The sequence below is a fragment of the Parasteatoda tepidariorum genome, chromosome 8, assembly GCF_982258835.1.
Source record: "Parasteatoda tepidariorum strain Cologne lab strain chromosome 8, Ptep-v5.0, whole genome shotgun sequence".
Taxonomy (NCBI): Eukaryota; Metazoa; Arthropoda; class Arachnida; order Araneae; family Theridiidae; genus Parasteatoda; species Parasteatoda tepidariorum.
The window spans coordinates 70,609,624-70,632,031 of record NC_141762.1 but is presented as its reverse complement, the minus strand read 5'-3'; the positions used below and the strand labels follow the sequence as shown (position 1 = coordinate 70,632,031).

The window sequence follows — 22,408 nt, the reverse complement described above, 5'->3', positions numbered from 1 at the left end:
GACTTAGAAAGAAATAATAAAATAGCATACGAGTGGCAGCGTACCCAATCATACATGTAGAGTTAGCCAACAACCTGTTGTCATATATATATATATATATATATATATATCTCATATATCATATATATATATATATTATATATATATATATATATATATATATATATATATATATATATATATATATATATATATATATATATATATATATATATATATATATATATATATATATATATTTTTTAATGGCGGGCACTTGGAGCTGTTGTCCATTGGCCACAGAAAGTGCCAGAACTGCTAATTCTCTTTTCGTTACCCAGTGGGCACCTGTGGCGAAGCCACGGCGGTGGAACAGCGTCGCCCACGTCACACTACCACAACCCGTTTATAGGGCGGGTCACATTCACACATTCACACACAAAGGAGAAAGGACATAGAACACAGATAGAGGGAAAGAAACATCCATGCCTTGCCCGGGATTCGAACCCAGAACCTTTCTGATGCAGGGACAGTTCCCTGCCCCCTACACAGACTGGTCGGCATATATATATATATATATATATATATATATATATATATATATATATATATATATATATATATATATATATATATATATATAATATATATATATATATATATATATATATATATATATATATATAATATATATATATATATATATATATATATATATATATATATATATATATATATATATATATATATATATATATATATATATATATATATATATATATATATATATATATATATATATATATATATATATATATATATATATATATATATATATATATATATTGCAACAGGCTATAGATCATTTTATGTTTTCCAGACATGTCCAGACGAACCGAGCAGCAGCTCCCAGCGTTAATTACGTCTTCTTCAAGCTGGACTTCATCTCATTTCTATATTCTTTGCTTGGAACTCAAGTAAAGGATCACTGATACACAGAAACTTGACCAATAACCTCGTCACCAGCTGGTTGTTTATATGCAAGATGGATTATAAAAGTGAAAGAATTGATAAAATTGAAAGAATGAGTTTTAAAATAAAATGAGCATCTTAAAAGTATTTTTTGAAGTAAATAATAATTATTGCTCGCTTTGAATTTTTGAATAACATAAATGTATGTCCTATTTTGTAGTTTCTGAAATCACCTGCTTGGCTGGCTTTTTGATTATAAGCTTTGGCACACTTCTGTGAATTTAGGGTATGAACCTGCAATCTACACCTCAGTTCAGCTCTCGCTAACTTTATAGTCTTTAAAACATTTCATAAATCTATAAATTTCAATCTATATTCTGCTTGCTACGAAGCTAATGATTTGAGTAAAAGCATTATCAAATTCCTTAACATAAATTAAATTTGTTATACAGCTGAATGTTCTTCCTAAATATGAACTTAAACTATTAATATTCTATGAACATTTTTTTTTCTAAATTATTAAATAATCCCTGTATGTCGATCATATTCGGGTCTTCAGAGTGGAATTGTTTCCCAACAAATTGGTTCGAATTTAATGAAGTTGAGAATATATGCTCAAGTAATATATTTTCTCGTAAAATGAGTGCAATATCGAATTTTCTTTTAGAGTCATCAGTAATATCATCAAATAATTAAAATCTATTTTAGCAATTGATGTAAGGAATCTCTCTCTCTCTCTCTCTCTCTCTCTCTCTCTCTCTCTCTCTCTCTCTCTCTCTCTCTCTCTCTGTTTCTCTCTCCCTCTCTCGTTGATTTCAAAAGTTATCTGGGAGGAAGACCATCTGGGGAGAAGACCGGTGCCATATGGCACCGGCATATGTCTTTATCCTCCCCTTCTCTCTTCTTAGTTATATAGGATATTTCCTCCTCTATATATCCTAGGAATATTCCTAGGATATAGGAATGCACTACGATATTTCCTCCTTTCTTAATATTTTTCATATTTAACTGTCAAAAGTTTTTTTTTTTTAACTTCCACTACACTTTCTTTCAGAGCTGCGTTCATTGTAGTTTTCAATTCCATGTAGTTTTCGAACTTAAAAGTTTTTAATCTATTTGAAAATCAAGACAGAAACTAATGTATTTCCTTCTCCTATGACTCTCCACTGGCTATAGAACTACCTACCTTTCATCATTATAATGGTGAAGGGTAGAAAGTTCTACTCTACGACACCTGTAGCCCATTTAGATTGCCAATAGTTAACGAGTAAAATTATTTCGCATTTATTTATGTCCTCCAAAGTCTGTATTCCTAAATATAATTCGCGATCGCAAAGCTTGAATACGCCCTCTAGCGGGGATGATATTCTCAGGCTTATATTTATTAAGTTTATCAGAGTTTTATTTATTAAGTCTATCAGAATCATTGGTAGAGTTTTCTCTACCAATGATTCTGATGCGTCCTACAATGATTTTCCCAGCTGCAAATAAAAAGCAAAATTCCCTTATGGAAAAGGCAGAAGAACTTGAAGAAGCGACCGAGAACATTCGTAAATCATTCGGAAACAGAACGGGCCCAACATTTGAAGAACGATTTCTCAATAATTCTTCTTCTAACAAACTTGAACCAGTGATTTCCGTTTTCGTGATCGCATTCTGTTCAAGATATGCGAATTAAGGTAAAATCCATTATTTATTTTTTTTTTTTTTTTGTCTCTAATTCATGAAAATTAAAATGAAATTATTTAAGTCCACATTGCTTACAACATTCCTATGAATAAATGCTATTTTAGAACGTGCAGAACAGTAATAGTTAGAGAATATTCTTTTTTTTATAGAATACTATACATTTCTGTATCTGTATAATTCGGAGAACAACAGTGAAGAATCATCCGAATTACTTGAAATGGCATCATTTGTGTTGATTATTAATGTGCATTTTAATTATTTTTTGGTAAGTATTTTTTTAATTTTGAATGATTGAAATTCATATCGAGATTATATAATTATTAAATTTTATTGTGTGGTTTGTCATCTTAAAGTTAAGGGATAATCTATGTATTATTTGAAAATACAATTTCTTACAAACTTAGAACATTTGATTTTGTATTTCTCCGGATTTATAAGGCAAATGATGAGTGTTATGATTTTTGTAATAAAAAATTTACTTGCAAATAATTTGTTTTCTAATTTGATGATAGTTCTCAACGGAATGGTATTCTACGTCTGATTGAGAAGACTGAAAAAAAAAAAAAATTATGAAAACTCTTTATTTCTTAATAACGAATTTTCAGGATCGTTTTTTTTTCTTTCTTAATCATAAGCATTTTTTATTTTACGTTTTTTAGTTTATAAATAATGATTTTTTATCGAAACTTTAAATTTCTTGATCAAAATTGTGGTCAAAAAACTTTTTTTTTCAAGATTAAATTATATAACATTATGTGCCTGTGTATACTCTTTGCATAGTCTCCAGTGCAACTGATGATCGTGAGACGAATTACTGCCAGCAGTCATTCGTCTCAAATAACAGCGCTCCCTATAGATCGTTGCTAACGTGAATTAATTATTTTTTAATTTCTTTCCACTCTCGGTAGATGGTTTTTAAAATAACTATCTATTGATTAAGCAATCAAATTTATGACTTGTTTACGATAAACCAATTTCGTGTAGGACTAGCGTGGATAAAAAAAGTTTTAAAAAAAACTATTCAGATTAAAAAAAATCATACACAAAACAAAAAATTATAACAAAAATCAGGCAATTCAAAGCTAATGAAATTCAAAATGAAGATAAACATTCGAATTCTAACTACGAAAAGAAAAAACTGATCATGTTTAAAATGATGATTATTTACCTTTAACTTTTTCCAGTCCCGCAGTGGACTGATCGTTAAGACACGGTTCCCAGCAGATCACCGAAGTCAAGCATCACTGGCTACGGTCAGAGTGCGGGTGGGTGACCACTTGGATCAGTCTGCGTAGGGACCGAGGGTGTGCGGTATTGGTCCTCGTTAAACTGTGCTACCGTAAAGTGCTCGACTTCGCGCGCAGGTCGTCGGGCTACCGAAGCGGGGGTGCCATCCCTTCCGCAGAGGATCAAAATTGTGATGGCATGTCTTCGGATCATCCTTCGGGATGTTTCCCAGACCGTCGCCAATAGCCCATTGTGCAGCACTAGTGCGACGTAAAGTAACAACAACAACAACAACTTTTTCCAAGAAGAAAAAAAAATGTGTGCTATGCAAAACGGATAGAAACAGATAGCGAAAGGTGACTTATGACGTAATAAAATAAGACAAGGCCGATTTCAACCAATTTCCTGAAAATCCTCGCATTCTAACTCTTGAATCAACCAGAAATAGAGAGCTGGAGGCGTTAATAATAAACAAATGACAAAGCCCAAAACAGATGATTTATTTGTAAATAAAGCTTGAAACTGAGCAACTTTTTAATTTGACTCTGATATTTAAGTCTTTCCTTAAGTAATTAATGTCTTCAATCAAATAAATCGCTTCCTAATTATTTTTTTAAGTTAGTTGATAATTTTTTCGTAATCTGTTGCTATTCAAGATAAGTTTAATTGTCATTTCGAAACTAGGCTTGCTTGGATTGTTATTGAATTTAAAGTAATGATTAAGTGGAATTTGTGTAACTTTTAAAATCTAAATTTAATATGAAATAAAAATCAAGGAAATCACAGCATTTGAAGTATAATTAGGTATAGAAAATTTTCTGGAATATTATCTTCTAACTTTTATGTTATATATGAAGCGTACAGAAACCAATGAATCTGTTTCAAACTGCTTTTTTTTTTTTGTCTTCGATCAATATTACGTATTGTTTTAATTTTACATATTCCAATGCTAAGAGAAATTTAGTATTTGCACTTCCAAAGTGTTTTTTGAAATTACTGTTCGTGATTTCATACTTGAAACAATAATGTACTTATATCTAGTGTTAGTTTATTTCTTTATAAAATAAGCAAGAATTTAAAAGTTATATGTGTATATTCATGCACTGTGATTATAAAAATACTATTACGTTATATTTAATATCAAAACTATTTAAATAAATTGTCAAAATTTAATATTGTTTAAATTAAAATCCAAATTAGCTTTTATTTATTTTTATCTAGAATAAAAACTTAAGTTTTGTAGGATTAAAATTTACTTTGTTTTAAAATCATTGTTTTTAATTGTTCAGTTGAACTTAAAGTCATCTTTTGTGATTATTCTTTTGAATTTGGCATGGAAAGTACATTATTGTTTCAAATAAGTTCCAATCTAGTACAGGATTCAATCAGTCGCAGCAATTTTTCATATATTTACACTTTTCAGTATATATTAATTGTTATGGCATCCGCTGATCATTTTTTATATTTTTTCATTGAACTTGAGTGACAATGAAATTTTACAGAGATGTTTGCCTTAAGTCGTAATGCATTTTTATAATACTTCTCCAATTTGAATATAAAAATAATTTAATCAAAACTTAAATTCATTGTTAGTTTAAACTGTGACTAGAAAAATATTGCCAGTCTTTAAATTTGTTAGGTATGAAATTAATAATTTTCATCGCGATATGCACCCATTTTCCTTTTTAAACAAATTAAGTTTGTCAAGTTGCATTTTAAAATTTTTTTTACAAATAATTTCTCTTTGAATAACCTTTTTTTTCTTAACCTTAAAAGGATTCAAACAGCGTTAATTAAATGATAATTAAAATTAACACAGTTTTTAATAACTTTTGCCTGTTATAACTTTCTTTAATGAATTAGCAAGTAACACATAAATATCTCGGATACCTAATCTCTAATTTGTTATTTTGAAATATTTATATGTAACTGTATATGTAAATTCAATAAAATGTACATTTACTTATGAGTATGGTATTAATAATGTTTTAATTAGAAGGAATCTTGGGGGGGGGGCAATAGTGACACATTACCGATGTCAAGAGTAATACATGAAACGTCTCCCACGACATGGTAATATCAATAATCATCATCTACTTGGTATCATTTATGTGTCTAAACTAAATGCTACAAGACAAATGGTTCTGTTATATTTATTGTTAAGAATTATTTATTACCTCAAGAGTTTAAATTTAAAAAAATCTTCTTTTGTACCACATTTTTAACAGATTTTTACAATTAAATATCAAAATTAAAATAGAATAATGAATTTTAGGACTAAGATTAAATTGTTATCAAATGTCAAAAAAAATTTTTTTAGGTTTATAGTGAATTATAATAATGAAAAAAAAAATTTTAATATGTACCTAAACTAAATAATGATTACCATTATCTGTTTTCGTAATCAGTTAACTGTTTCAATTTCGGAAACAGATCTGCAAGAGACTGCCCCTCTTATGATTTGCTCTCATGTTCATGAATTATTTTTAGTTTATTGCATCAAATAAAATGTAAGGTTTCAAAAATTGTAAATCAATACATTTTTTAAGTCTTATATTTTTAATTAGTCATCATGTAATGTTTACCCCCTCCAATTTTTAGTTATTGTAGAGCTGAACCATGGGAAACCAACTGACTGGCATTGCTCCCTCACAGATTTTTCCTGTGGAGTACTATTTCAGTGATCTTCCAGAATGCAGCTTTGATTTAAAGTAATATCTTGTTTTTTGTTATACTTAGTTTTATATTTATACCAGTTTAAGTTACTTATCTTTTTATGTTGCTTTAAAAGGTAGAGCCCCATCTTTACTGGTTCTGCATGCTCAGCAGTTCCCATAATTACTTGGCAATCATTTAATTCCTACAAAAGATTAAATTATTTTGGACTCAAAATACATTTTTTAAAAAATGTTTGGTAATTAACAGAAATATTTGCTTAGCAATTCTGTTGATTCATTTTTGCCATTTTTCAGTCCTCAGGACTAAAATCAGTCTTAAGAAAAAGTCACTGACTAAATTTAGTCCTCTAATTAATATCTATTCAATTTGTTTTTTAAATTCCTTTTATCTCTTAAACTCTTAAATAATGTACTAACAAATATTTTATGTTAAAAATAAATAAAAAATATTTCTTTTTCACAGTTATTGCTGTATTTCCCTCCTGATGTTTCAAAATACTTTGAAAAGTTAAATTGGGATTGATTTTTTCTTAAATGAAATTTATAGAGCTAAGATAAGAAATTAATGATGATGAAGAGAAAAATAAGCAGAGATATGAATATGGTTCTAAGAAAAAATTATAATGCTGTACTTATTCAGTGATTATTATAAAATTATATACTGAGTTAATTGTTACATTTGCTTAGCTTGCTGTAAAAATAGACTAATGAAATAAAGAAAATGAATAGTTTCTTTAAAAAAAATAAACAAGTCATTGATATAATATGTAGGTCATTCTTATGGAATGGTGCATTTTGCAGTCAGTGAGCTATTAATTTCTAAAAATTTTGCTAAACAACGCTAGATCTTGTTAGTTAGTTGAAAAAATTCAATATGAAAATTTTTTGGAGTTGCTCCCTTGTGGTGATTATTTAACAAAATTAACAACGAATGCAAATAATACAGTTGATATTTTTTCAACAAAAAAAAGGAAAAAAATTATTTTAGTTCATCATAAGCTTAGATTAAAGAAAGGCCTAAAACTTGATTTAAACTACAATGCCTTAGTAGTTAATGCACTGATCTATCATTGTCATTGTACTGCCTTTCAAGCTGCCATTATTTCCCAATGGCAGCTTGAAGCTGATTAAGTTTCAAAAGAATGTGGGAAGTAAAGGTGACTTTTGCAAAATGCTGACAATATAACCATACTCATGCTGTTGATCTTGAAATTGTGAAGCTTTATCCTCCATGAACTAACTCCCTGTCTTACAATGGATTGTCATGAGAGTATTTTACTTTGCAAATAATTTCATCAAATTTATTAATTTATCTAAGTTCATTAAATTGTTTTTTAATTTCATTGAATTTATTTTATTTATTTTCTTTTATACTTCACTAAATTACCAAAATCAAAAATGGTAATAATAGTAACTAAAGATAATATTACCATTGATTTGGCTTTTGTAATGAAGGGAAACAATTTTGGCTTATATTTGTGCATTGTTTCTTCAATTTAATACTGTCTCATTTTTTAAGTTTATTAATTCTAACTACATTCAAAATAGATTTTTTTCAGGTAAAACGGCAGGTCTTTTGCACTTGACTGTATAAAAGAGAAAGTGGCTTAAGAAACACATTGAAAATTATGAGCATAGTTGTATTACAGTTGTAGTAAACAATCTTTCTCAATGCCTTCACAGTTTATGAGGAAATATTTCATTTTCTTTATACAGGGCCCATGCTAAGGACTTCAAATTATTAGCCAGTAAACCATCCAAATATCAAAAGTATTTTCCAATTCTCAAAATTCCTCGCCAAGGGCAAAACTTAAAATTTTTTTTGATTGATTTTTCTCCCTGAAAAACTTCAAATCAAAATACAAATTTACTATAAATTATTTTATAAAATGCAAATTAAAACCTAGAGTCATTTTGCTGTTGGGAAGGATAAATGAGGATTAAATGTGAAAGAAATAGAAATGGGTTGGGGTTCATTTTTGATAATTTCTTACTAGAGTAGTATTAGAGGGATAAATCTGAAGCAACACGTTGTCACATTATTGATAAATTATTGTCACAAGAAAGCATATATTCTGCACAGTCTCATGCTTACTTAATTTCTCTTGTTGCTTACACTTACATTATCTGGGTTTAATATAATTCTAATTCGTTATGTAACATATCTAATGGAAATTACTGTAATCATATAAAAACTACAGAATTTGTTCAAAAAATTCTTTGCACGGGCCCTGTTTTTAGTCAAAAAAATTTTTTTTGCTTTACTTCAGTTATTTGACTGCTCTGAAAGAAACAGTTCTTCTGTCATTCTTATTTTTCTTATCATTTTTATTTATTTTATTTATTTATTTTTTGCTTTTGCCAATTATTTGAATTATGATTTTATAAATATACCTTAACATTTTGTACTGCATTCTAATTATAGGAGTAGCTTAAAAATTTTAATAAACTAAAAATAAGAATTTTAATATCAAGTATATGTTGGTAATTTTTTTTATCTGTTTTGCTTGCTCAGTTTTGATGTATATTTCTGCACAGATAGTAAATGGCACAAATTCAAACAGATTTTATTCTTTTTTTTTTTATTAGTTTGGGAAGTACGAGATTTTTTAAAGTTGCTAGAGCAAAACACAAGTAAGTACATTTTTATAAGTTTTTAATTACTGTGAGATATAATCACTTTTTAATAAAATAATTAATAATTTGTCTTTGTTTAGGGAAGGATTGATTGTTGTCAAAGTATTTGCCATAAGGGATCCTTCCTTGCCTTTAAAAGCACACAGAGATCGCTTAGATGGTAATTAATCTCTCTCTTCTGCCTCTCTCTCTCTCTCTCCCTTTTTGATTAATGTGTGCAGACATTTCAATGTTTCAAATAGTATAATACTAATTTCAAAATTCTCAATCATCTAATTTAATTTTTCTATTCATTTTAGAAATTAGAAAGCTCCTAAAAAATGTGCCAAATGCCTTGCCTTTTCAAAAAGCTATGGTATGTTTAAATTTTATTTATTCTTGGTATACCTATTTGAATCATAAAAATACATTCTCATATTTGAAATTTCTTATATTTATTTATAGATAACTGATAAAGCTGGTATTTTAATCCGTCAGTATGTCAAAGATAATTTATATGATAGAATCAGTACAAGACCTTTTTTGAACAGTATTGAAAAACGCTGGATTGCATTTCAACTCTTACAGTGTCTCAGTGAATGCCACAAACTTGGTGTAAATATTCCTTCACTCATATTGAATTTTAATCTTAGTTTATTTTTGTTCAACATGTGTAATTCTTTAACCTAATTTTATTAATTTAAGGTGTATCATGGTGATATTAAACTTGAAAATGTTATGGTGAGCAGTTGGAATTGGCTACTTCTTACAGATTTTGCAAGTTTTAAGCCCACAAATCTTGCTGAGGTAATATAGAAAAATTTATAACTTAAATATTTTTTCATTTCTATTTTCAAGTTTAATTTAGTGTGTGGTTGCCTGTTCAAGGTTTTAAGCTTGATTCACAGTGAACTCGTTTTAAAATTTTAATCTTAAATTTTGTAAAAATGCTTTGATGTAATTATATAAATCTCTTATATTTTCCATAGGATAGTATATTTTAAAATATTGTTAAATCAATTCAGTGGCCCCTTAAACATGGCCCACTATTTTTTTATTATTGGCCTAGACTTTAAATTGTTTATTTTTTAACTGTTTGAAAGAAAGTAACTGACTGTTCGTGAAAGATTCTTTACTTATGAAAAAGTTTGAAATAAAAATCATTTAGTTCAAGTTGTTCAAAAATTACAAAAAGAAAAAGCAGTAAGAGTAACAAAATGTTGTGCCTTGGGACTATTAGCACAACAAGAGATAATAATAAATTGTGGGTGATCTTTGCAATGACCTTGCATTATTTGAATCTAAGTAATATTTTTTTTAACAGCATATTTTTTAAAAAAAAATTAAACTAAACATTCCTTATAATTTTCTCCTATATGTCTCGGATCGTGTTATGTAATGACTTTCAATGAACAAACACAACTGTCAACATTACATTTGTTTGTTAAAATCTCTTTACTTTTTATAATAAATTTTTTCATTTTATTAAAATGAAACCAGTATTTTATATCTATTAATATTACTGCAACTGTAAATTAAGGACTATATTATTATATAACTAATTGTAAACTATATAACTGTAAATTATTATACATGATAAGTATATCAGCAAATATAACTAGAAATCATATTTGTTTGTTAAAATTTCATTATTTTTAAAATTAATTTTTTCATTTGATAGCATTTTTTTAAATATTTCAAATGGCAAGGCAAGAATAAACACAAAAAAGAATGCAGAAACAATAATAAATAGCGAATTAGAATTCAATTAAAAGAAATGACGAAAGTCATTGCCTTGAAAGTTCTCTGGCTCATCAGCAAAGTGCAGTTGCGGTAAAGTGAGGCACACAATGTCTATAACTGAATTACTAAACAGCAGCCAGGTTTCGAAGAGATTTTAATGAACCAGACTGTCATGTCAAGTAATAATTATAAATCAATATTTTATACTCAGTTAAGGATTTTGTTAAGTAAAGGCTTGCAATAACCAATTATGACTTCAGAAAATACTTTTGCCTTTTTATTTATTTATTTTTTAAATAAAATTTCTTCACCTAATAAAAACAATTTCAGTATTTTATATTATTTTCAATATTGTTATTGCATGTAATATATGGTAATCTCATAGGACAACCCTGCTGATTTCTCGTACTTCTTTGATACCTCAAGACGAAGAACTTGCTATGTTGCTCCTGAGAGATTCATTAAAACCATAAGTTCATCGAGTGTGTATAGCATGGCTTCAACCGTAAGTTCTTCCAGTGGAAGTTCAATAGCTCCTCCTTCTCCATCTCTCATCATTCACGCTGATGAAATAAAAACTGGTGATTTGACTGGGGCAATGGACATTTTTTCTTTAGGGTATGCATGTTTTTAATTTACACATTGTAGCGATTCACCTCATGAAATTTTATAAGTCTTGTATAAAAATTTCTAGTTTAAATGGAATACTATCGTTGAGTAAAAATTCTGTTTTTAAATGTGTGGTAATTTAAATTTATTTTATTTTCAGGTGTGCATTAACAGAACTCTTTACTGAAGGTTCTGCTCCTTTTGATTTTTCTCAACTGTTACGATATAGGATAGGAGAATATGAACCATCTAAAGTTCTTGAGAAAATTGAAGACACTAATATGAAGGTAATTATGATTGTGTTTACTCATTTTTATTCTAATTATATAAATTTTATACACCTCTAAACTGGTATTTATTTACTAAAGAAAATAAATATTTTTGGATATTGTATTTATTTGAATGAAGTTGCTAAAATGTTACTATTAGCAGGCTACTTTTAGAACTAGTTAAATATTTAAAATTATGAGGTGTAAAACTTAAATTAGGCTTCTTTTTTTTTGTAATTTATATGAAAATTAATTTGCCCATTCTTAAATGTTTGTGAAACACAGACATGAGATGCTTAGATAGAAACTAGAAATACACAGATTATTTCTATATAGACTTCTTAAATTATACCATTTCTAAATACAAATATACATCGTTTGAAAGAATATATCTTCCTTCATCAGAAAAATAGGAAAGCTCTTCCTCTTTCATCTGTTTTGCAAAGATATATTTTGCTTTGTTCTTCTTTTTTGTATATTGTAAGAACCTGCTTTATTCATATTTTTTTTATGTTTATTTATTCTATTTATTATTTATTTATTTATTTTGGATTTTATATGAAAATTAAATTAGCCTATTCTTTAATGTTAATGAAATGCAGGCATGAGATACTTAGATAAAAACTAGTTGAAACTCAGATTATTTCTATTTAGACTTCTTAAATTATACCATTACTAAACACAAGAAGATATTGCTTGAAAAAATATATGTTCCTTCATCAGACATGATGTACAATATTTTATGTTACAATATTGCAATATTTTACTCTTATTATGCAATATTTTACTCTTATATTACTCTTGCAATATTTTATGTTACCCTGAATTTCATAAATTGAAATCACTAATGCAAGTGCATTGAGGGTTATCTCTTCATGAATCTACAACTTTTGAGGAGGGAAAGATGAGAGAACTCGTTAACAATGGGTTAATAGAGATGAAGTCAAAAGAAATATGTATTTGAAGGAAAAAACTAATGTTAAGCAAGAAAAAACAAATGGAGTATCAAATAGTGACAAAATACTATTGACAAAGGTGGTTTTATGATTACAAGGGCGCCGGCAGAATAATGTAAAAGGAGTTGCAATCCTCTAACAAACTACCCCCCCCCCCAAAAAAAAAATTACAAATATTCTGTTATTACATATACTTTCATCTATTCATTTTTTTCAAGATACATTTCTTCATTGTTAACAAGATATTTTTAAAAAAAGCACGAATTTCTTGTTCTTGCAAATTTTGCCACGCGAAACTGTATTGATGGAGCTGGCATAGCTACTGACTTTGAAACACAAATAACTACAAACAGTAGTTTCGTATACTAACGGGTTTGTGCATGCTTAAGATTGTTGTGTTGTGTTGATATTTATTGAGTTTTAGAAGATATATATATACTATGCATAAAGATCTGCCCTTACCGAATTTCATCACTGAAGCTACAAAGTGGTACAAAATGTGGTAGAATAGAGAAAATTCTTATGAATCCCTCGAATACATCGATTTAGTAATTGAAGCCATACAGTTTTATCCAGCTGTAGCGGAGGCAATCACAATTGGCCTAACTCTTCCAGCTACTACGTGCACTATTGAACGTACTTTAAGTACAATGCGACGCATCAAAACATGGAATCGGTCTACAATTAAGTAGTTTGTGCATGCTCAATGAGCACAAGAAAAAAATCAAAGATGACTCAGAATTCATTGAAAAAGTTATATACATATTTGGACAGCAAACAAGACGATTACAATTCTTGTTTGATTAAACAATTTTTTAATTGTTATGTATCAATAATTACTTAATTATTTGTTTTTGAATAAAAATGTTTGTAATAAAAAAAAATTTATAACAAAATTGTTTTTCTGAATCTCTTTGTTTGTTTAAAAAAAGCCAGGGGGTGCAAATGCACCTCCTTGCATCCCCCTGATCATCAAAATCTGTTTAATTGTCCAAGGAAACAGAGAGAAGTTGAAATGTCATTACTTGAAACAGCTTGAAGTTTCACCTTGCACTCAGGCATGTTTTGATGTTTTTAACCATTCTTCCTCAGTAGTGATTTGTCAAATGATCCATCGTATTTGTCTTTCGCGTTGTAGTTTTGTGAATAATGGAATTTTTTGGTGATAAATAAATATATGTCTAATATCTTATTTATTATTTTTCAGAAACTAGTGCAAAGTATGATGCAAAAAGACCCATCTGCTCGCTTGAGTGCAGCAGAGTATTTAGACTTACAACGAGATAAGGCATTTCCTGAGTATTTCTATTCCTTTCTTAATGACTATTTCAAGATATTTTCAACTTATCCTCGTTCACCTGATGAAAAAATTTATAAGTATGAGTACAGTTTAGCTGAAATGTTGCAAAAATGTGATTTATTTTGTTTTAATTTAAATTTAGTATGCATTTTTTCTCGTATTCGTTGAAGTGCTTTTAAAATTCTATTGAGGTAAATGTTTCCTGACTTGAAATGAAAACAGAAGTTAAATTTTTTTTTAATATAGGATACAGCTTGTGATTTAAAAATAAAACCTGTTGCAAAAAATATTTTAAAATAAGAAAATGAAAACTCAACTTCCATCATATGCAATTTTATGAAAGATGTCCTTTTTTTTTCAATGTTGACTGTTTCCTTATGTAATGCAATTAAACTCTGTTGCCATTTTTTCTTAGAAAATGTATATTATTTTATTAACTTATTATAAAAACTTATGAATAAATTAATTAATAAAAACAATTTTAACATTCAATTTTTTATATATACATACACAGTTTATGTCACACGAAATGTATATATAATTTGTTTTTTCATTTATAAATTATTATGTATTTATTTATGTTACATAAATAAATACAATTGTAGTTTAGCTGAAATGTTGTAAAATTTTGATTTATTTTGTTTTAATTTAAATTGAGTATGTATTTCTTTTATTTTTTGAAGTATTTATAAAGTTCTACCCAGGTATGTTTTTCTGAACTTTTACATGCATAAATTTAAATCAGATGTTTAATTTTTTTTAATGTAAGATACTGTGTATTGCTTAAAAATAAAGCCTGTTTCAAAAAATATTTTAAATAGGAAAATGAAAACTGAACTACCATAATTTGCAATTTTACTCCAGATCTTTTTTTTCTTCTTCATAATGTTTACTGCTCGTAAATTTGATGCAATCGAACTCTGCAGCCATTTTTTTTATAGAAAATGTATATTATTTTATTAACTTTAATATAACTTACAATAAAAAGCTAATTGAAAAAACAATTTTAATAAATACAAATATTTTTTATAATACATAAAAATATTGCTGTTCAACAATTTGAAAAACAAATTTAAGAAATAAGAATGGAACTGTGTACTTTAATAGCACCCTTTTTATTTTAACAATCATTTTCTTCTTTTTACTTTAAAATACTATTTTGAAGTAATAGGAGCTCTCTCAAAATACGTTCTTATTTTGCAGTACTAGTTTGCAAGATGTATATTTTCTGGTACTAATTTTTGTGGAAAATTGTCTTAAATCTTACTTTTGTATAATCATCTCAAATGACAAAAAAAAAAAAAAATTGACATGATTTTCAGAACTGTATGTAAATTTTAAGAAGGAAAATGTTTATGTTGCAGTATTCAAATAGCAAGATGATAGAAGATGAATACATGCAAACAGTTAAAAAAAAATTGTCAAACTTGTTTTTCTGTTTCTAGATTTTGTTTCTTTGATATACATTTTTTTTCCTTCATATTGTAGTGGAAATTGGATTTAAATCTAACAAAAATCGAAGTCAAGTTAGAATCAAAATGAAGCGGAAAGTGGGAGATTCTCATCCCTGCATACTTTTTTTCCAACAAGTCGCAAATGCAAAACAAATTTGATAATTGATAAAGATTTCTGTTTATTTTGATTATTAAAAAGTGTCCGGAAAAATGATACTTCCGGTAAATGAATGTCTGGATATGGGACTTTGCACTGTGTATATATATATATATATATATATAAATTAAATATTTTAAATTTAACTAAAGAACTCAAAACTTTTTAATAACTAATTTATGTTAGTAAATATTTATGCGGCTCTATTATTGTATTTCCAAATGGGTTAATTCTGAAACCCATCCCCAAAGATTAATTTAATAATGAGGAATTATGAAAATGATTTTTTTTCTTCTTTTTTTTCAGATTGAAAAAGGATATTTACAACATAATTGATGTTATAACAACATATGAAAAGCAACTAAGTGTTAATGAGTCATCTAACAATAAGGAAAATGTAATTAGTGAAGGCCTTGTCATTGTTGTTTCTCTGTTGACTTCTTTATTGAGGGCCTTAAAACATTGCTCTGCCAAACTTAATGCCTTAGATGTCCTGAAAATCATGGCATGTTACTTAAGTCCAGATGTAATATTAGACAGACTTCTCCCATATTTGGTATTTAAAATATGTTTATTATATTATAAAAATTATTAATGTTTTTATATACAGTTGAACCTGTTTATCTCGAAAACCTCTATATCTCGAAATTTTTAAAAATCCCTACATTTACTGCCTAAAATCAATATATTTTGCATGTTTATGTCGAATTTTTTTTTCAAAACCTCCGTTTCTCGAATTTTCAATGATAGAGCACAAATGTCAAAACTTTCCTTATCACTTGAGCTTTATCACAGAGATGAATTTCGTTAATCCACAGGAAGTAGGGATGAACAGGTTGGTGGTATTACTTAGAATTTCAATCACTATCCCTGCACTTCATTAACTAGAAAGGAATACAATGATTCTGGCAGTAAGTGAGGGGTGAATCAGTAGTGACCACCAGGGGTTAGCTTTTCAACATAGATAAGAAAGCTAAGAATAGAAATTCATTTTGACCTCAAAATTGCAACCTATGGATCAAAGGATAATTAAGAGTTTTAAAGTGAGTTATAGAAAGCGATCTATGAAGAATTTGCGATCTTTCTAACCTCAAAAGGAAAATCGAAACAAATAAGGTTATTAGTCAAAAATCCTGGGAAAATTATTTTCAGAGTTGAATGAATGTTAAAAAACTGTTATGTAAATAAATATGTTATGCCTCCGTGTTGTGATGGCCCGGTGATCAAGTGTAGAGGTAGTGAATAAAGATGTGTAAGAGTTCGCACGAAGTGGCTGTGAAGTAAAGACATTCTTTTGTAGGAGTCTAAGACTCAGAGAAATTATTGTTTGGACAGTACGATATCACAAGATGTATGTGGTATAATTAATTTAATGAAATGTCTATATTTTTCTACTAAAAACAAAGCACTCTTAATAGAATTTAAAAATTTAATTTAATTTTTTTACAGTACCTGTATAACTCGAAACCTCTTTATCTCGAATTTTTCGGCTTTCCCGTGACATTCGTGATAAACAGGTTCAACTCTATTAAATTTGTCATTTGAATTTCTTTTTAAAAAAATTTCTATAACTTTTATTATTTTTATATAACTTAGGCCTATTGTTGGCATTGGCTATGTGCTAGACCTAGTATTGTCTCTGTCTCATGAATTTCCCCTGTCTGCTTGCATCGTTCTTCTCATATTTCTTTGCACAAGAGCTAAATTTTCAAAATTTTTCGACCAAGCTATCCAAAAATACTTCTTAAATGTTGTTCTTTTCTGTATGTAAAGTTTGAATAGAATAATTATTTAAAATAAAGATGAAAAATTCTTTCTCTGTCTTTACTTTTTATATATTAAGTTTCTCTTTACCACAGCACTTTAGATCTAAAATTTCATTTTTGAAGGCAATTTTTCTTTCATTTCAGAAATAATAAAAGTTTTCTGTTGTTGATTTTAAAGGTGTATAATGAAGCTATTGTGATTGTAAATTGATATTTTTAGGTGTACTTGGCTAAAGACAAATACCCTAAAGTCCGTGTTGCAGTTATTCAAACTCTCACTGAATGCCTTTCTCTTATTAAAAGTATTCCTAGAAGGTATTTTAATGAATATATCTCAACTATTTAGCTTTTTTACTGTTAACTAATTTAAAACTATAAATTGAACTTAATTTTATTTTTAGTGATGGAAATGTTTTCCCTGAATATATTCTGCCTAATTTAGTAAGTATTTTATGTAATTCATTTTACTCTTTTTAACTATTTTCTTTTTATTGTATTTTGTTCAAAATACATGTTTCAATCAAATTTAAAATATGTTATTACATTTGTTGATGTTTTTATTATATCCCATTCAAAAACAAGTTATTAAGTATGTCCGGCTTAAAACCTGATTTTTAGTGAGTCATGATTTTTTAAATTTATGTATTGTATATTTCTTTAATATTTATTAAATATTTATGACCTCCGTACTTAAAATTTTAAATTTTGGTTGTTCTTAGTTTCCAACATTGATTATAATAGTGTGCATGCATTTTAATTCTTTTTTTTTCTTTTTAAATTTATGTCTAATTTTGTTATTTATGGCTTAATCATTAATTCTTTTTAGCTTCTACAATCAGTTATTTTTATTCTATACTATTTTATAGTTTCAGTTCTAAAAAGGAGTTCATGTTAATTTATTATAAAAAAAAATTTTAGTTTTATTTTGTAATGAATTAAGTTATAGAATTTTCAGGGAATTCTGTTTTATTTCTTAAAACTCAGAGAAAATGGCTTTGTTCAGATTTGAAGTATTTAAAAATTTAGTAATTACTTCAAACTAAAACTAAATATTTTTGCTTGTTGGGAATAACATCAAAGATTGGTATAAATTTTTCTCTGAGAAATTTTCTGATGCATACTTTTTGATAAATTTATCATATTAGATAGGCATCTCCTCAAATCTTTTTTATTACCTAATTGATGCATTGATTCTAATTAAATCTATAAAAATCATATTAATTTTGGAAAATATTTAATTTAGTATTCATTGAAAAATGTTGCACTGACAAAATTATTTGTCTTCAATATTAACAAGACAATTTTAGATACTTATACGGACCAATATTTTATAAATCAATTCAAAAATAATAGGTTGTTCTTTATGTCTCGTTAATACTATATAACTGAGTCCTTCCAGGTAAAGTTTTGAACCTTTGTATTAGATAAAATTGTTTTATGATGGAATTTTGCCACGGGGGGGGGGGGACTTTAGTTTAGGAATAAGGCAGAACTAGAAAATAAATAATAAACTTTGTGTCTTTAGATGTGATAAGAGGGTGTTTAAAAAAAGTTAACCTGTGAAAATCAGGAAGATATCTTTCGCGGAATATTTGTTGCCAACTTGTATAAGTTGATAATAATCACCCATTAGCTTTTACTTGTATGAATCCTTATAACAATGTCCCCACTAAAAAAAAAAAAACTTATGTACTCTGTGAAAAAGCAACCATAATATACCCCTCAACTTTAGGGTTAAAAAGTGAAAGTTAGTAATTTCATGGATAATTGTGACACAGTTTGAAAAAACCCTGTAAATTTTATGTACAGAAACTCAGTGTCAGGATATCAGTTTATGTACCATAAATGTTTAAGAAAATGTTTAGATTTCTAATAATTTACCTAACCGTGAAGAATATCGTTAAAATTACCAAATAATAAAAAATATGATATACCTTTACAAAACTAAATTAAAAAATTTAGTCAAGACAAGAATTGTGATATTGGACTTTTAAAAACACGAAAATACGCAATATTGGATTTCAAATTTGCAGGATTACGAATCGTAGTGTTGGATTTTAAATTCCCAGGAATACAATACGTGACATTGGATTTTAAAATCACAAAAATATGAATTGAAACATTGAATTTTAAACTCCCGTGAATATGAATGACAATATTGTTTTTCAAACTCACATTAAGATGAGTTGGGAAACTGGAATTTGAAAGTGCGTAAAAATGAATTGCGATAATGGATTTTAAAAATGCGTGAAAACAAATCACAATATTGTAATTTTAAATCATGTGAATATGAGTGTTGTGATGCATGATCTTTAAATCGTGTGAAAGTTACAAATTTTAATCTGTCGCTTTTATATCAGGAAAATAGGAAAATCAATGTTTGATATTAAAATCATGTGAATATAAATCACAGTATTAGCGAATGCTTTCACGGTTTCAAATTATCAAAATGGTAAAAATCTGCTAAATCAGAACAATCAAATTGGTGAAAAATTCGTGTGTATGTACATGTCTCATTACTGAATTAAGCAAAAGTTTCGAAACGTAAATTTTAGACTGTGGAACTCTATGAAAATTTCGTCAGGTTGTAAGTTTTTTATTCACAGAAATAATCAGTGGTCTTGAGATACAAAGAATTCTGCAATTAGACTTGGAAAGATGATATGGAAAACCCAGAATGCAATCACCCCTGTATTTTATATGGCAGTCTTTCTTAGTATAAATTTGTTTTAAATATAGTTGTCCCTATAATTAACTACTATTTTTATTTCCAATAAAAGCATTGCAATTTATTACATTTATCTACAATATTATGTTTTTTTTAGTCTCATATTGCTCATGACGAAGCTGTGATAGTACGCATGGCCTATGCTGAAAATATTGCTTCATTAGCTGAAACAGCTTTGAGGTATGTCTAACAAAAGAATTTTTAATATATATATATATATATATATATATATATTGGTCAATTTAATGCTTAAAATTGTTTTTCTGTTAATTTGGAAAAATTTATTTAGTAAAATGTATGGTACAAATACATGCTATGTTTTACATGTAAGTTAGGAGTAAAAGAAAAAGAGATTGTTTACATTCAAGTAATAAAATATTATTACAAACCAATGAGAAGCCTGAATTCCTAGAAATTTAAGGACATTTTTCAAATCCACCTTGAATATGATGAAACTACTGTATTAAATTATGTATCATTTGTAGTGCATATATTTAATTATTTTTCTAGGATTTTATTTCTAAACTTTGTGTTTTTTAAATTGAAGCCAATAATATATACCTATTCTTTATCTAAATTCTCTTAATTTATTATTCAAAACAAAACATTGTTCGTACCCAGCATTTTTATTCTAAATTTGAATTAAAGAATGCTAGAATTAAGTTTTTATTTTTTTTACCAACATGAGAACCGAAGAAATCCCTTAATCTATTTTTCAAATGAATTTTAAGAAATAATACTTCTCTTTTTGCTTGTGACTTGAGAGATCATTGTGTTAAATTTAAAAGATTTTCCTTGCCATTTTAAAAAGCATTTTGTTTTTGTATGATTTGGTTTCTTGCTTTCTATACTATGATTACAAAATAAAAACTGTTTTGATTGTTGCATGTATGCCTGCTTTTTTTTGTTCTTGCTTGACCAGACTGTCATACATATATAATATAAGAAATGATTCGATACCAAAAGCTATAAAGTATTAAGTATCATTATCCAAAAATAAGTAATCTATAAAAAATAGTTTATTCTTCTAATCAGTAATCTTTTTCTCAGGAATGGTATAACTTGAACTATAATTAATTCATTATTTATTAATGCATCATGAGATGAAATGATATTAAAAAAACAGTAAAATAATTTATAAAGGCCTGATTAAGATTTGGAAAAGTCATATATATTGTTGTCAAGGTTAACTATTTTTCTTTCATAGCTGCACTCTTGAGGTGTGAAGTTTATGTTTCTCAGGGCTTCGGAGCTTGCTCTTAATAAAATTACATTCTATAATGTTATTTTTCTGTACTACTATTAGCACAACTACATTTTCATCTCACCTTGAATTTTGTTCACAATCTACGTAATGTATATGTTACTATGAATGGCCGAAACCAAGAGAATGTCGATCGACTTTCACCAGAGTAGTCGCTTTGTTGAATGTACAAAATATTTGTTTTATCAGATTTGATATTAATTTATTTGTTAATATTATTATATTTATTCAATATTTTTAAATTTGCTAACTGTAGATTAGGAGAAACATGAGTTTTTAAAGTATAGGTTAAATGCATACTGGGGAGTGGCAGTTAACTTTAAAAAATTATCAGTGTAGGGCAGGGGTGGCGAACCTTAAAAAAATTGTTTAATGAGGTCATAGACATGCCGACAAATGGTTTTGACTTCGTGGTTATTGGATAAATTATAATACTAAACACTGTCAACTCAAAATTCTTTATTTACAACGAAAAAAAAAACATTTTACAATGTCTCAGTTATAAGCGTAATTCAACTTAAAGTAATATCAGCGTGACTTCTGTTGTTGTAGATTAGATGACAAATAACTTATATTAGGGTTACAAGATATTAGTTTAAGCAGAGCTGTTTATTTATAATTTTTTTTGCTAGTCATTTATTGTTAGCTTGTTTTTTATGGTTATTAATTGCTTTTTTGACATTAATTGTTTTTTATTAATTATTTATGAATTTTAATATAACTGTTAATATGCTTCATAGTGAACTTTGTGATCGGTGGTGTGCCCAAAACATTGTGTCACGTGCCATTGGTTCGCCACCCTGGTGTAGGGTATACGGGGCAGTGGCACTGAACCTTAAAAAACAGTGATGTAGGTCATACCAGGCAGTGGCGCTTAACTAGACCTAGTATATATTTTGGATATTTACCAAAACGACTATGTGATTATCAACATTCACCAGTGGAAATCAGCAACCACCAATTTCGGTCATTTGCAGTAGCATATATATATATATATATAT

General features: G+C 27.7%; 1 protein-coding gene across 10 annotated transcripts in view; it reads left to right on the top strand.

Annotated features, from left to right (window-relative positions):
• The first annotated feature begins 4,286 nt into the window (after nucleotides 1–4,286).
• Nucleotides 4,287–22,408, top strand: part of LOC107444174 (vacuolar protein sorting 15) — a 53,665-nt gene continuing 35,543 nt past the window's right edge. For 6 of the 10 annotated variants that reach the window (XM_087169106.1, XM_087169105.1, XM_087169104.1 and 3 more), the window contains exons 1-14: nucleotides 4,334–4,671; nucleotides 6,469–6,578; nucleotides 9,135–9,179; nucleotides 9,263–9,342; nucleotides 9,482–9,537; nucleotides 9,627–9,776; nucleotides 9,867–9,968; nucleotides 11,290–11,522; nucleotides 11,674–11,800; nucleotides 13,946–14,115; nucleotides 15,956–16,205; nucleotides 17,636–17,730; nucleotides 17,817–17,856; nucleotides 20,241–20,323. In XM_087169106.1, coding sequence (XP_087025232.1) covers nucleotides 6,487–6,578; nucleotides 9,135–9,179; nucleotides 9,263–9,342; nucleotides 9,482–9,537; nucleotides 9,627–9,776; nucleotides 9,867–9,968; nucleotides 11,290–11,522; nucleotides 11,674–11,800; nucleotides 13,946–14,115; nucleotides 15,956–16,205; nucleotides 17,636–17,730; nucleotides 17,817–17,856; nucleotides 20,241–20,323 — 1,523 coding nt within the window. In that variant the 5' untranslated portion in view covers nucleotides 4,334–4,671; nucleotides 6,469–6,486. Of the gene's footprint in view, nucleotides 4,672–6,468; nucleotides 6,579–9,134; nucleotides 9,180–9,262; nucleotides 9,343–9,481; nucleotides 9,538–9,626; nucleotides 9,777–9,866; nucleotides 9,969–11,289; nucleotides 11,523–11,673; nucleotides 11,801–13,945; nucleotides 14,116–15,955; nucleotides 16,206–17,635; nucleotides 17,731–17,816; nucleotides 17,857–20,240; nucleotides 20,324–22,408 lie in introns of all 10 variants that reach the window. The other 4 variants (XM_087169102.1, XM_087169099.1, XM_087169100.1 and 1 more) reach the window with 4 other exon arrangements.